Source organism: Alexandromys fortis, unplaced genomic scaffold (genome assembly GCF_014885135.2).
Source record: "Alexandromys fortis isolate MF-2015 unplaced genomic scaffold, M_Fortis_MF-2015_v1.1 scaffold_23, whole genome shotgun sequence".
Lineage (NCBI taxonomy): Eukaryota > Metazoa > Chordata > Mammalia > Rodentia > Cricetidae > Alexandromys > Alexandromys fortis.
Window position 1 is genome coordinate 13,456,087 of NW_026067907.1, and position 15,218 is coordinate 13,471,304.

Genomic DNA, 15,218 nt, shown 5'->3' on the forward strand with positions numbered 1-15,218 from the left:
CGGTTTTCTCCCAGGTGCCGCGCCTTCCGCCTCCGCAGTCGCCCAACGCCCCAGCCGCGAAGCCAGAGACCGAATCTCGCGCCAGCGCCGCGCCCGCAGTCGCGTCCCGGAAGTCGCGGCGGGAAGACGTGCGTCATCAGAGAGCGCCACGTCCAAGCAGGAAGCGATGGAGGTAGGGTGACTCCCGCCTACAGGGGGTTCCCGCGCGGCCCTGTCCAGACCCGGTCACTGTCTTGGGATCCCTGCGGGGTGGGGTTGGACATTGCTAGTCGGTCTCGCCCTAGCGGCAGGCCCGAAGCGGGATGATAAGCTGCAGGGAAAGCCAATGTATGCAACACCGTGTTTGATGAGCGGGAGGAAGCGTGGTGGAAACAGAAAAGTCGGGATCCGTCATTCCACGCACCTACTCGGTGCTTCTCGGCCTGAAATTGTGTTCCATGCCAAGGACGGAAATGTTCTGTACCCCCACTCTCTGTGAAGAACCGCTGATTTTGATCACTGCAGCATAAAGGAGTGTCAGGGAATGGCAATGCATTGTTCAAAAACAAACAAACAAACAAACAAACAAAAAAACCCCGCCGAACCTCTGAACTCCGGCATCAGCAAGGTTGATTAAAGAAACGATTCAAGGCTTTCAACATGCACTTTAAAGCAGACCCATAAAATGCGCTGTTGCGGTATCCAGACAGCATATTAACAGCTTCCGTACCTTAGTTCTGTCTTTACGTAGGATAGGATTTTCTTTTGACTTGGATGTAACAGTGAGTGCCCTTTATGTTTTATATTACAGATTTTAACAGGAGATACCATTACCACGTGCCTTTCTCCTTTAGTGCACGACTTGATTTGTAACCTTGGCTTTGAACTCAGAGAAAAATGTGATATCGATAGCCTTGTCACTCAAAATGGTGAAGTGCTCTGGAAAGCAATCACAGACCGCGTGCGCTATGCAGAATCAGGTTTGTATTGTCAGTACCATCCCACTCGAAATGTTTTGGCCTATAAAGCCCTCCTTGGTTCTTTTTCTTGGAGGGTGTAATAATGTAGTTGTCAGAGGAGAAAAAGAAAACTGGAAAATATAGAAAAGTCAAGACATGCTTAGGTGAGAAAATTGTGTGTGAGCAGGAGGCAGCCAGGGATGCTGGAATCCATCTCAGGGCCTGGATTCGCTAGTCACTAGGTGCATATATAGCATGGATACCTGGATAAAGGACAAGACAGAATAGGGTGGCGCCTCCCTCGTGTTTCTCAGAACAGCACCTAGTTGACACTATGGATTATTTCTGGCATTTGATACTTTTTAGTTGATTGTGAGTGGCTAAAACTATAGCTGCACGTTCCTCACTGGTAGTAAAGCCTTCTGCAATTCATTTCTACCGAGCTACAAGGACACTTATCGTATTTCCAGTTATAAGCTGCTTGACTTTGGAACATTTTGTAATTAAAGCTTTTCTTTGATTTAGCCTTTTTTTTCATGCTGTGGCATACAGCTGTGGAACTAAAACATATTTCTCCTTCTGTAGGGCAGAGTCTGGATTACAGGGAAAGCGTGCGACTGCTGGGTCCTGTCTGTGAGGCCATCCATCTACACACCTTGTCTCTGACCAGGGCACAGTTTGAAATGAAGTATTCGCCATGGTTCCAGTGGACAGCCTATCCAGAGGTTTGACATTTGCACAGCTCTAGAAATAAAAGACTTTGGAACTTGGAAATCCTCATTACTTGCTAAATTAAGGGTGTCTTTTTCCATTTTGGCCTTCCAGCGTTGAAGAGGTCCTGGAAGCTGCAAGAGAAATCTAAGTAGTTTATTTATAGGATCTGAAGCCTGAGTTGAGGAACACACTTTGAACAACTTTTGGGTTCAACTAGGGAGGCATTTGTCTTAGACTTATATTGCTGTGAAGAGACGCCATGACCACGACAACTCTTATACAGGAAAGCATTTAACTGGGGCTGGCTTCCAGTCTTTTAGGTTAGTTCATTGTCATCATGGTGGGAAGCAGGGCAGCACGGAGGCAGACACGGTGCTGGAGCGGGAGCTACGAGTGCTGCATCTTCACAGGCAACAGAAAGTGACCTGGATTGAGCTTCCTCCAACAAGGCCACACCTACTCCAACAATAGTGCCGCTCCCCGTGGGCCAGGAATCTAAACACATGAATCTCTGGGGGCCATTCCCGTTCACACCACCATAGCAGTAGAAAATAAAGTCCACTTTAGCATCAGGACAGAACTCCCAGGGAGACAATCACAAGGTTAGCTCAGAGAGTAGGTGCTTGGTTTCTACATAGTGAATTGTAAAATATATAGTCATTGGGGTCCTAATGCAAGCATTGTGTGGTTTGGTTTCTTCTTTTCCTGTGTTTCATCTGACACAGGAGCATAATAAAGCAGTACCTGTAATATCTGATTCTAAAACAGTCTGTTCAGGTGAGCTGCCTTAGAGGAGCTAAACTAAATTGTTACAGGAAATAAGGAGTAGGTCAAAATATTTGGTTTCACTATTATGCCAGACTTATGCTTTGAATAAACATTTAAAGAAAGAACTTTCAAAGAACTCTTTATGTATTAAATAATTTTATTATAATATTTAGTAGAAACTATTTGCTTATACCAAACTTTTTTTTTCTTTTTTCTTTTTTTTTTGGTTTTTTGAGACACGGTTTCTCTGTGGCTTTGGAGCCTGTCCTGGAACTAGCTCTGTAGACCAGGCTGGTCTCGAACTCACAGAGATCCGCCTACCTCTGCCTCCTGAGTGCTGGGATTAAAGGTGTGCGCCACCATTGCCTGGCTATACCAAACATTTAAATGTAGCAGTTGAAATATTGAGGCTTGAATTCAGTAATAGTAGTAACTCAAAAATAATTTTTGTTTTGAGAATGATTTTCCTTCAGTCTGAGCTCTAATGTGTGTTTTACTCTGAATAGCTGTTTCTTCAAATATTTGATGCCTTGGAAGGCCTGCACTCGGTTGCTATCTCCCTCGGTGTGATGAAACTGACCTCCTGTCTGGAGCGAGCCTTAGGTGATGTGAGTGTGGGGGTCCTCGTTATTTGCTAGATTGCCTGGATGAACACATAACCTTCAGATTTCTTGATTTTTATTATTTTTTCCTGTAAAATACAATGATTTTCTTTTCATATAATTAAGAAATCCTAGTACCTGTGAGCTGGGAGAAGTTTCAATAGATCCAAGTACTTTGTGTAATCACGCGTTCCTGGATTTAGATTACAGCACCCATGTTTAAAAATGAAAAGCTGTGTATGGTTGTTTATACACTGGGTGTGGGGGAGCGTGGACAGAGGATCACTGGGGCTTTCTGGCCTCTGTTCTAGCTCTAGTTTCAGTAAAAGACCCTCTGTCCAGAGAATAAGATGGAGAGTGGCTGAGTAAGACACCCGATGTACTCCTCTGGCCTCTGGTGTGTGCAGCCAGCACACACGCACGCACACACACACACACACACACACACACACGGAAGGAATCTGTCTAGCATTTTTCTTTGCTCATTTGTGCTATACATCATAAATGATGCTCTGTTTTAAAATACTGCCTCATTGTAATGCAGTTATTATATGATTTCTGTTTGAACTTTAGGTGTTTTTACTGATTGGAAAGGAGTGCCCCTTCCTTCTGAGAGATCTCCTTGCATCTGCAGAGCTTGCACAAGTCTTTGGGCGCGCTGTGGTAAGTGTGTGCACAGCACATAAAGCAGAGAGGAGCTGGCACGAGCTGTGCTTTTGATCCTCTAAAATAACAATACTCTGTGAGAGCTAACCGTCTCATGGATTTAAGTTCTTCTTCCTTCCTCCGGGAACTGTCCTGCCTGCACTATTCCAGGATCTCTCTCCCCAAATGCCATGGTGTTGGGATAACCACATAGGTCCAGCCGGAGAGACAGTTAGAGCATATCACTGTATTCAGTGAAGTATTCACAGTGCTTGTACTAAGTCGCTGCAGCCCATGGTTAGCACTTTGGAATGATAGTATGGCATTTTTGTCCTAAAATACCTGTTTTAGCAGTTAAGAATGTATACATTTTGCAGTTATCCAGACTTAGAGTGGCAAAAAAGAAAAATAGAACTTGGTAAGAAATTTAGACGCTGTTACACTTCTCAGAATGTTCTAGAGGGACTGTAATCAAGAGACTTCAGACTAAATCGTGCCATATGGGCAGCTCAGTGAGGGAGAAGACTAGAAAGAACGGCCATCTTAGTTGGACCAGAATTCCACCAGACTCACTATCTGGGGCTGAGACACCCAGAAACCGTCTCCAGTGAGCCCTCCCAATGCTCACTGGATCATCTCCCTTGCCAGCCTGAAAACGGTTTTCTGGTCGAGAGCCTGAAATGGGGTTCCCACAAATTGTCCTCTGACCTCTACATCCTGGCAGACTCCAATGAAACTGCATAAAATTTTGGTGTTAGTTTCATTGTTACTATATTATACTGGCAGAAGCTCTTGGCTCTCTTAGTTCTAAGGGAGCCGCAAACACTGTAGGGTGAGTTTATTTACTCTGCTCGTCAGTAATCTGCTCTCTTAATGGGTTAGATGGACATACTGAAAGTCTTCATCGGGTCTCCCTGTGGACTTAACCTGAGGAACATCCTGTGGCACGGCTTTGCTGCCCCTGAAGACATCCCTCCAAAGTAAGTTGTTGGCTGAGTGACTTTCCTCCTCAGTCCGCTTCAGAATGTGCGTTATCTCGGTCCTCCTAAGAGGAGAGGGAGAATGTCAGTGCCTCGCACCCCAGAAGAACACACCCAGAAGCCTGGATAGGCAGGAGCCCAGCGTCCTGAGATCTCAGTGGATAGGCAGGAGCCCAGTGTCCTGAGATCTCAGTGGCTTCCTTGCTATTACTCAGCTTAGCTCCATCTGTGGAGAGTTCTGGAGTTTGATGGTTTCTTAATTCTTTTGTTTTATTTTCATTGGTTCATGCACATATACAGCACAGCATTTGTGTGGAAGTCAAAGGACAACTGTGGGGAGTGGGTCTTCCCTTCCAGATGTGGTCCAGCCCTTAGCCTGAGGTCTGCGGCTCGGCTGTTGCCTCCTTCACCTGCTGACCCATCTCAGTCTTCCTTCCTGCATAATTTTAGCATTTTTTCCTAAGAAAAGTGCTTGTGTGTAGACTAAGTTCATTTTCTGGTTTCTGCTCATCCTTAGGTACTGTTCAGCTATGCTCTTGTTGACAGCAGGACTGGGCCAGTTGCTGAAGAGCTACCTTCACCAAAGGAACGTCACATTGGCACATCGACCTTTTGTCACTCTTACAAACCTAGAGGACGTGATTGTTTTTCCTGGCAAGTTCTGTTTCACACTGCCCCCTTACATCTTCATGGAGACTTAGATTCCTGGTGAATTACTTACTACCCTTGCCAAGTTGGCTTTGTGAGTGACTTGAAGACCTTTTAAGCTTCCCCGCTTCTGGCTGTCCTGAGTGCTGTTGGGGACCCTGAGAGTCACAGATAGAGTTGACCTCTTCCTCAGATGTGCTACCGTTCAGAACAACTTGGGGCCATTTGTGTTGTTTTTCAAACCTCTCGCCCTGTCTGCATCTGTGCTCATGGCCGTTTCATCAGCTGGGTGTCCCCTGAGAACGCATCCTCCCCTCCTCCTCGTCAGTGTGATGGACGAGGGTACCCTGAGGGCACTCTCCGGTGCTGCGCATTTCCTCTTGGCAGGCTTCCTGAGGCCACCCCACTGTGGCTGTAGGTCAGGCACTCTTCCTCTTTAGGGGTGCTCTGCCCCAGGTCAGTCCATCCGTCCATATGTGCTCCTGACTTCTTTTGGTTGGCTGCTGTGACTGTATTTATAAAGATGCTTGCTCTTCCACAGGTGTTACCTATGAGGTGCTCTCAGCAGTAGAGAACGCCATGAGGAACTCCGCCTTCGTATTAAAAGCCATGTTACCATATTGGGAACTGGCAGTGGCCAAGTTCAAGGTGCACAGGTAACAAGGGTGGTGTGGTGGTGTTGGTGCTTAGATGCCAGGTCTGCTCTGTGCCCTTCGCTGTCTGAAAGTCACCCACTGTCCTGACTGAGTAGAGGAGAGACTGATGCAGATCAGGCTCAGTACAGAGTGTTTTTCTTTGGTAACTTGGACAGGCTGTAACTGTTTCAAGTGTTCCCTGTCATCCTCTTGGATACAATTGATAGGACTTTTTTGGTTTTTCTGGACAGGGTTTCTCTGTAACGGTCCTGGCTGTCCTGGAACTCACTTTGTAGACCAGGCTGGCCTCTAACTCATTGACATCTGCCTGCCTCTGCTTCCCAAGTGCTGAGATTAAAGGGTGCACCACTACTTGCTGGCCATATAACTTTATTTTTTAAGAATAAACTTCTTAGTTTATTTTCTGAGTCCTTGCTGTAAGAAAAACTTGAACCTAGCATTACAGGTGTGCTTGCCCATTGGGTTCCCTTAAAGGCCAACCCTGGGTGACAGCCAGGAACAGCACGTTTTCAGGGAAGCAGAGACCAGAGATCTAATCTGCAGTAACCTTGTTCTTGGATTCACTTTGCACTTGGGCTGCCCTCTGGAGCTTTGTTGTTTTGGCCGTCTTCAGAGGTGATGGGTAGCATATGCAGATCTTTGATGACATTTGTTCTGAAACTACTGAAAACATTTCATTAAGGATTAAAACACCAAAAATGGCCGTCTAGGCTGCCGTGCAGTTGCTGCAGCGTTTGCTGAGTTCCTCGGATTCCACAGGTTTGCTGACTGCAGCATGCTGTTGCTGTCACAGCTAGAAGCTGGACTCAGGAGAGTTTTTGCTGCAGTTAACAAATGCCCTGCTAGACTCCTCACAGCCGAGGTACATGTGTTTCTGCTACTCACTGTGACTGTGGGGACGATATTGATAATTTTCTGTGGCTATTGTGACTGTGGGGACTATATTGATAATCTTCTGTGGCTATTTGGAAGTTTTAAAGGCTAGAGATGTAGTTAAGTTGGCTAAGCACTTGCCTAATGTAGACAGAGGCTGCTTGTTCCCGGCCGCCCAGACCCAAAATAATCACACAGAAACTATTGAAACACTGTTTGGCCAATGACTCTAGCGTATTCCTAGCTAAATATTACATCTTAAATTAACTCATTCGTATTATTTTATGTATTGCCACGAGGCTCGTGGTTTACCAATAAGGTTCTGGGAGCATTTGTCTCCTTCAGTAGCTGCATAGTGTCTCCCTGACTAAGCCTACTCTCTTGCTACATCTCTGTTCAGATTTTCTGTCTGGTTTTACTCTATTAAGCCATTGGCCGAAAACAGCTTCTTTATTAACTAATGGCAATAAACATTGGCAGTGTACAGAGGGGAACCCCACATCCACCTAATATGTACAAACCCCTGGGTTCAGTCCCTTACAGTGCACACACACACACACACACATACACACACACATCCACCTAATATGTACAAACCCCTGGGTTCAGTCCCTTACAGTACACACACACACACACACACACACACACACATCCACCTAATATGTACAAACCCCTGGGTTCAGTCCCTTACAGTGCACACACACACACACACTTACATCTTATTTGCTGTTAAAACACAATTGTTTTAATTGTGATTATGTAAGATAGTGTCCTTTATACTTCATGTTATAAAAGCAGCACCTTCTGAGAGGCAGAATTGTTTTTCTTTGAATGATATTACTGTTTTAATTTTTTTCTTTTATCTCTTCGCCTTTCTACAGTCAACAATTCTATATACCACATTTGATGAAGTAAGTAGTCAAATTTGCAAAAAACCTTGGAAAATAATCATCCTCTTTTAAATACAAATTAAAACACAGTGATTAGGGCTGGAGAGATGGTTCAGTGGTTAGGAGCACTTGCTGTTGTTGCAGAGGACCTGGGTTGGATCCCAAGAACCTGTATGGTGGCTCACACCCATGCATACATGCAGGCAAATACTTACGCACATAAAATAAGTAAATTTAAAATAATTTAATACTATGAATTAAAATCCACAAAGATTAAGTAGCATACTTACAGGAAAATGTTGAGAAGCAAGAAGAAGCTTGTGCTAGATTTGAATACAGCTCATATTTCGGTGGATTCAGTGCTTGAATGGCGTTCATGAAGCTTGGGTTGGTTCTGCAGCACTGAGTATACCCAGCACGGTAGCACACACCTGAATCCCATCCCTGGTGATGTAGAGGCAGGATTTGAAGGCAACTTGTAATTCATGAAACTTGTTTCAAATAAATAGAGCTTTTAGGTTAAGTTTGAGGCCTGGTATTATTAATCTCATTTCTGAGGTTGTACAAACACAAAGTGGGAAAATGTAAACAGATTGACAACGTTGAGAACAGCTGCCCTCAGCCAGTGCAGCAACGTTAGCAATCAAATATTCTGACTGACTGTGCACAGATCAGTGTCCGTGTATGTGCAGGTACATGAATTGGGGTTGTTGTATGCTTGTGCGTGTGTCAGTTTAACAGCTTATTGATTAATCTATTTTGGTGTTTTAGATCCTGGCAAAGCACTTGGATGATGGTAGCATCAACCGGCTTCCTCATTTCCTGGGAGAGCCTGCCATGGTAAAGTACCGGGCATCTCCAGTCCTAGGTCTTTCTGTTTATAAGCTGGTATCTCGGGCAGCATGAACATGTTTGCGGTGTGCTCGGCAGCCGGCCTGCTGCTGTGCTGTGACAGACACCCGTCAGGGGTGCCTGCATAGAGGCACTGGGCTTGTTTATTCTGGTTACTGCCATGCCCTTTGAATACCTGGTGTCTCTTAAGTGTTGGATGAGACAGAATTAATGTTTTGACCTTTTTTTCAATCAGCATTTAATATTTATGAGGATGCGACAGTGACTGCTCTAGACTATAGTAGCTACTTTTTGTTTATTCTGCCACACCAAGAGACGATCTGGATTCTGCTTCCCATTCCTTATGTGATTTTGGCATCCCTTCCTGCCCTGTCTTGAGTCCCCGGGACTCGTCCTCTGTTGGCAGTCTGCCCACATCAGTGGTTTTCTGACCTCTCTGTAGTCTGGCAGAGAGAGGTTTTGGGGAGCTACTGTTAAGAGGGGCAAGCAGCTTTGTTTGTTGATGTAAGATGCAGGAGTGGTCCACGGGTAAGTGCAGGGGAAAGGACTGGACACCTGCTTGGTTCTGCTCATTCCAGCAAGAGCAGCGACTTAAGACTTCTTTCGGATGTTTCTTTTCCTTCCAGATAGGAGGGTCAGAGTAGCAAAGGTAGGAGTGCCAAGGCTGCAGCTCCTTCCAGGCCGCGGCCTCCGTGGTTGGTCCTCGGCTCCTGCAGGCAGGCTGTACAGAGCATGCGCTCCCCACCCCAGTTCCAGCTGCAGGATGGGGTGAATGCCCTCTTTGAGACTCATATTTCCCATTAGTTTGTAAACAAGCCAGGAACTGCTTGGAACCCTGCCTTCTGCTCTTCCCTTTGCTCACAACACTAACAAAATGCCTCTCTGTTAATTTTCTAAAAGGAATTCTTGTGGGATCTCCTGAACTATCAGGAGGGTCCTCGTATCCGGGACCGTCTAAGCCATGGGGAGATCAACTTACGTGAATTTCCGAAAGAAGCAGCGAGCCATCTGCTCACGTTCTCCCTGGTGCTTCTGCTCAGGTTCACTGCGGAAGACACGTTGTCAGAGCTGAAGGTACCACGGGGGGGGGGGGGGGGGGGGGGGGGGGGGGCTGAATCTACCACCTCTAGCAATGGAAGAACATGTCTTATTTTTCAAATATGATTATCTGAAGGCGTAAGTCACGAACAAGGCCACACCAGTTTGGAGTTATGATTAATAGGGTGTTGTTTATTTAAAGGGGAAAACTTACAGATCACCGTCTCAGACAACAGCCATCTGCACAACCAGGAAGGGAGTCTAGTCTCCGGCGGAGCAGGAAGTGAAGAGAGCGAGCAGAGGAAATAGCCGCTTTTTTAAAGGAAGAGAGACCACGCCCCAATGGGCTGGTATCACAGCAGCTATTGGTTGGAGGGGCGGAAAGACCTCCCGCAACAATTATCTATTCATCAATTTTCATTTTAATTTAAATTATAGTCTTCATCAGAATAACTATAAATTAACAACATACATGTATGAAAATCAGAGCTGTGAATCTGAAATAATTTGTCCTCTCTTAAACACATCTTCGTCTTTGCTCTTGATAGCAGTGTTGGTGTTAAAACCAAGGAACAGGTGATAAACACGATTAGCCAAATGCAGGAAACCCCTACAAGTATATGTCAGATTGATGGAACAGGGTATTTGCATTTCTGAAACGAATTATTTTGGTAAAGTGAATAATTTCAGTTATAATATTGTAGGTGATATTTTTTTAAATTGCTTAACAGTCCAAGCAAGCTGGGCAGTGGTGGCACATGCCTTTAATCCAAGCACTTGTGGGGCAGAGACAGGTGAAACTTGTGGGGCAGAGACAGGTGAAACTCCATGAGTTTGAGGCCAGCCAGGTCAACAGAGTGAGTTCCAGGACAGGTTCCAAAGCTACACAGGGAAGCCCTGTCTCAACATAAATAAATAATAAAGTCCAAGCCATCAGGAACCCCTTTTGCCAGAAATGGAAACAGTTAAAAACTGATGTCTTTCCATGGTGCCTTCAGATGGGCTCACAGGAAGAAAGCTTTGTCCTTTAAACAGTGTTTTTCACTAGTGTAGTTTGGATCTCTGCTGTGTCTGTTCTCTTTGTTAGTGCCTGCCATTCTGTTGCATCAGTAGACCATCCTTTATCTAAAGCGTCTCCGTTGATAGGTGAGCTGTGCCTTTGCCTGATGGGACTCCCTGTAACGGTGGGCTGAAGGACTGTGTTCATATGTTAGGAAGTTTGCAAAAGCAGAACCCTGTGGCTAATATCAGTAAGACCTGGTTTTTCTCCTCACTGTTGCTACTGTTCCTACATTGTCTTAGCTCACCTTTCATTTCCCACCGCTTTATTAACCTTGCTACTGTTCTTAGTGAGGTACCACCTGTTTTTTTTTTTTTTTTTTTTTTTTTTTTTTTTTTTTTTTAGCTCCGGTTCCTTTTCCTTTGTCTTCTGCCTTTGATGTCATCCTTGAAAGCTTCTTTGCATTCCAAAAGTTATAAACATAATCATTATTTTCCTAGGTTTTTATTTTTGTTTTTGTTTTTTATTTGTTTTAGTTTGGTTTTGTTTTTTCAAGACAGGGTTTCTCTGTGGCTTTGGAGGCTATCCTAGAACTAGCTCTTGTAGATCAGACTGGCCTTGAACTCACAGAGATCCGCCTGCCTCTGCCCCCCCCCTCCCTCCAAGTGCTGGGGTTAAAGGTGTACACCACCACCACCCAGCCTTTTCCTCGTGGTTTTTTTATCTTTTGCTCCAGGTAGAATTTAGTTCCTCTTGGGAGTGAAGTAAAGAACCTGGTTTTCAGTGTTTTCTTGTTGAAATTGCTGGCAACCTCTCTGAATGCCATGTGGAGAATTGATATCTTTTTTCACTGTGCATCAGGCTCCAGCCCTGGACTCCCTTGCTGGAAGCTCTGCCCTCTGCTGAGTCTTCGTGACACAGTGTAGTGTGTCATGTCCTACACTAAGGACAATCCCGTTTCTGTCTCCTCAGAACTGTCTCGTCTGTTCTCACTGTTTATATTCTGTGTGAGCTATGTCCTTAAAGTAAACACAGACACGGAACACAAACTAAAAAGAATAACTTAGTGGAACCACATAGGGAAACTGAACACTGCTCAGCTGGCCGAGTGCTTGCCTAGCATATGTGGAGACCTGGGTTGGCTCTCTAGCACTGCATAAGCCAGCTGTGGTGGCCCACACCTGTAATCCCAGCCCTGGCTCGGAAGGTGAAGGCAGAGGACCCAAAGGTCCTCCTCAGCTCCATGGAGTTTCAGACCAGCCTGGGATGTATAAGACCCTATGTCAGAGAAAAACGTTATCAGTAATAAGTATGTCCTGACTTGAGGCCTATGATGAGTGTGGACCCCACCCTCCCATCTAAGTAGCACATCTCCATAGGTGGCTTCTGAGGCTCACAGACCTCCAGGCCTCCCTCCCCTTCACACTCTGTACTCAGTTTTCTGTCTGAAAATACGTCTTGAATCTATTACTCAGTGTTATTCCATTACCACCACTTGGCCGAATCCTCTTCACTTCCTGGAGGGGTGCTTGCCCTGACAGCCTTCTTTCCTTTCCTCAACACGGTGCCAGATCCTCTCTCAGATATTACGTTCCTCTATGGAGAGGCTGTCTGTGATTTCATATCCTAGAGCAGAAGGAGCGCTCTATCCTGCCTGAAGGCATACTCTGTCCCCCAGTGCTTATTCTAGAAGGATCCCTCTATCCTGCCTGAAGGCATACTCTGTCCCCCAGTGCTTATTCTAGAAGGATCTCTCTATCCTGCCTGAAGGCATACTCTGTCCCCCAGTGCTTATTCCAGCCCTCATCCCCAGCCTTCACAAGTCTCTGCCCAGCTGGGACCACAGCCACAAGGATGCTGCCCACAGCATGGCTGTGGCTCTGGCCAGCGGTTATCAGCAAATGAGAAGTTGAGCATGTCCCCAGCACTTTGATCTTGTGGTCATTTCAGGCATTTGCTCTGGACTGTTGAGAAAATGTCAGTTTGTGCCCTGACTTCTGCCAGCTTTCGGCCCCCTGACTTTATCCTTTTGTAGGGTGCAGTGGCTGGCCTGGGTTTGCAGTTAGACATTTGTAACAGCTGATGGAATATATTATAATATTTTATCCTTGTTTTTTAATATTTATATGTTTAGCAAGTAACTGTTTATGGTCATGTAATTCTCTTCTAATTGTATTGATTTTCAGTCCTTGCTTCCCTTTTGTCTTGGGATCCTTTTCTCCTTAGGTATTTGTTGTTTGCCATGCTCTGGAGAGGGTGGATGTGATCTTTGTACATTATAGTGGCCTGTTCGCTCCATTTCAGTCAGCTGGTGACTTCCAGGTCCATCCTACTTCAGTGAAGAGTTTACCATGCTTTAGATGAGTAGGGTTATTTCACAGTTGTGAAAGATTGGGACCCTTAAGTGACTGTGCTTCAGAAGAAGACACCATAATGACATCATTATATACAATGACTAAAAGCAACGTTTCCAAACTAGGAGGAAGCAGGAATACAGTTGCTGGTTAGTCTAGCTGAAGGCTACAGATCCCGCTGCCACCCAGCCTTCCAGCTCCAAAAACAGGTATGCCACATGCCGTGTGTGGGAGTCGGGCCCACACGTGACACTGCAGGGCCCAGGGCTTTGTCGGCTCAGTCTTCTGAGCTTACAGCTCAAGTTCTATATCTCAGAGTTAAGGTGGTTTTAGTCTCAAGGATGACAGGTGGAGTATTTAGCATGCAGCCTCTTGTTACTGCTCACTGCCCAGAGAGAGAAGCAAGTTTTATTAAGTGAGGAATGTCATTTATGAGACAACTTTTTGTTAACTTATAATTTTAAAAAACAAACTTTCAAGCATTTCCATCAGGTAGTTTGGGGAATTATTTCAAATGCTTTATACTCTTTTTTTTAAAAAAAAATTTATGTAGGGGACTGCAGTATATATGCATAAATATATAAGCACAGGTGCCCTTGGAGGCCAGAGGTCTCTGATCCACTAGAACTGGAGTTACAGGTGTAAGCCACACAGCAGGTGTTGGGACTTGAACTCAGATCCTCTGCAGGAGTAGTACTTGCTGTTAACCACTGAGCATCTCCCAGCCCTCAGACGATGGGAGACAGGACAAGAACGACCATGAATGTCAGTCACACTCAGAATGGCTCTTGCACCCTCACAGGGCTGTGTGCACTGGTATATGAGCGTAGGGGAGACCTAGAGAGACAGTGTCAAACACATCCATGGTGAGACTTTCCCTGGGGAGATGTGAGCAAACGTCAGTTCTCTCCAGACAGAGCCCCAACCACAGATCAGAGAACCATTCCACCCAGGTCTGCCACAGTCAACCAGCGAGTTTTGGGAGTTCCTAACAGAAACTTCGATGCCTTAGGCAGCTGCACCTAGTGACAACTCGCAAGGCTACCCTTTAGGGTTCTCTATACAGCTTGTGGTCAGAGAAGCCACGGGTGTTCTCTTCCCACGGTTGTCATGTGCTTTTATAACCATGGGGGCGGGCTTTTGAATCTTGTAAGTTTCATAGCTTCCCAAGTCTTCAGAAGGTTCCTCCAGGTGGGGCGTTTGAGTCAGGAGGAAATACCTAAGCAGCGTGGGTGAGAAGGGGATGCCAGCACACTAGTCTCTGTTCTGTGGCCAGACAGGAGCGAGGAGGATGTCCCTCACGATTCTTTCCAAGGTACCATTATAGAGGACAGGAGGGAAAGTTCTGGAAGGAAGGGAAGCTTCCAGATGGTAAACTGTTAGTGACCTGATTGCTGAGTCCCCAGGCTGTGCCCTTTGCTGTCCTCTGCTATGGCCCCAGGTAGCACCCTGGCTATTTTGGACCCTCATCTGCTCTCCGTGTCCTGTGCTGTATAAGTTCATTGCTCTGGTTATTGCCACTACAGAAAATCACTCACATTCAGTGTTGTCCACACAGCTGCCACTTCATTTGCTCCTATGGTCCTGGGGCAGGACGTGCTGGAGGGTCTGTGTGTGTCTTCACCTGGGTGCTGACACGTGGTGACAGTGTTGACAGGCCTCCCTCCTCTGCGCTTGCTCCCACTCACAGACTGCCAGAGCTAGTCACAGTTCATAGGAGGGGCAGGTCCCTCTCAACCGGGGTGTCATATTGTGAGCATGCTCATCATCACCCAACAGCAGGACCGGCAGTATTTGTAACAGTCCGTCAAATGAGCATGTGAAACACTTGAGCTCACCATATGCTTTTCAATACGCAATCTGCAACAGTTTTGCAAATATTTTCTAGGAAGTGATTCAATATCCATGACAGTTGAGAACCCACTTTCTGGGATATTGTAAAACCTTAGACAGAACAGTAAAACCTGCTAACAGAACTTTAGCAGTTTGGTACTGTGCCCCAGAAGAGGTCGTCAAGTGAGGTTAGGTTATTTCTACCCAGGTCCTGAGCTGTGAGGAAAGCCTCAGGATGTGGGATGTGCTGCCTTTGCCAGAAGAGCCTCGACAGGAAGCAGGCAGGTGTGTGTCGTCTGGACTGGGTGTGCCGCGGCTGGCAGGTGCAGCCGGCACTCATCTTCCTTCCCTTTGGGAGGACTGCTGGGCACAGACTGGAAGTGTCTGTCGGGAAGATGAGGGGAGGAGGGGGAGGGGGAGGAGGTGG

General features: G+C 46.0%; 1 protein-coding gene and 1 long non-coding RNA gene across 7 annotated transcripts in view; one reads left to right on the forward strand and one right to left on the reverse strand.

Moving 5' to 3' along the window:
* Positions 1-44: 44 nt before the first annotated feature.
* Ermard (ER membrane associated RNA degradation) overlaps positions 45-15,218 on the forward strand; it is a 21,049-nt gene continuing 5,875 nt past the window's right edge. For 2 of the 5 annotated variants that reach the window (XM_050135721.1, XM_050135723.1), the window contains exons 1-14: positions 45-172; positions 791-959; positions 1,524-1,663; positions 2,927-3,028; positions 3,596-3,685; positions 4,550-4,647; positions 5,165-5,301; positions 5,837-5,951; positions 6,711-6,813; positions 7,706-7,735; positions 8,486-8,554; positions 9,467-9,640; positions 13,084-13,167; positions 15,000-15,076. In XM_050135721.1, the coding sequence (XP_049991678.1) occupies positions 167-172; positions 791-959; positions 1,524-1,663; positions 2,927-3,028; positions 3,596-3,685; positions 4,550-4,647; positions 5,165-5,301; positions 5,837-5,951; positions 6,711-6,813; positions 7,706-7,735; positions 8,486-8,554; positions 9,467-9,640; positions 13,084-13,167; positions 15,000-15,076 (1,394 nt within the window). In that variant the 5' untranslated portion in view covers positions 45-166. Of the gene's footprint in view, positions 173-790; positions 960-1,523; positions 1,664-2,926; positions 3,029-3,595; positions 3,686-4,549; positions 4,648-5,164; positions 5,302-5,337; positions 5,752-5,836; positions 5,952-6,710; positions 6,814-7,705; positions 7,736-8,485; positions 8,555-9,466; positions 9,641-13,083; positions 13,168-14,999; positions 15,077-15,218 lie in introns of those variants that run through there. The other 3 variants (XM_050135722.1, XM_050135724.1, XM_050135725.1) reach the window with 3 other exon arrangements.
* On the reverse strand, positions 4,589-13,166 carry LOC126497600 (uncharacterized). 2 transcript variants are annotated; one of them, XR_007590654.1, is made up of 4 exons: positions 9,819-13,166; positions 9,546-9,611; positions 8,005-8,158; positions 4,589-4,712 (listed from the first exon to the last, which is right to left on the reverse strand). It is a non-coding gene; the product is annotated as an uncharacterized lncRNA (long non-coding RNA). The 2 variants fall into 2 exon arrangements; XR_007590653.1 differs by lacking the exon at positions 4,589-4,712 and having other exon boundaries at positions 6,950-8,158.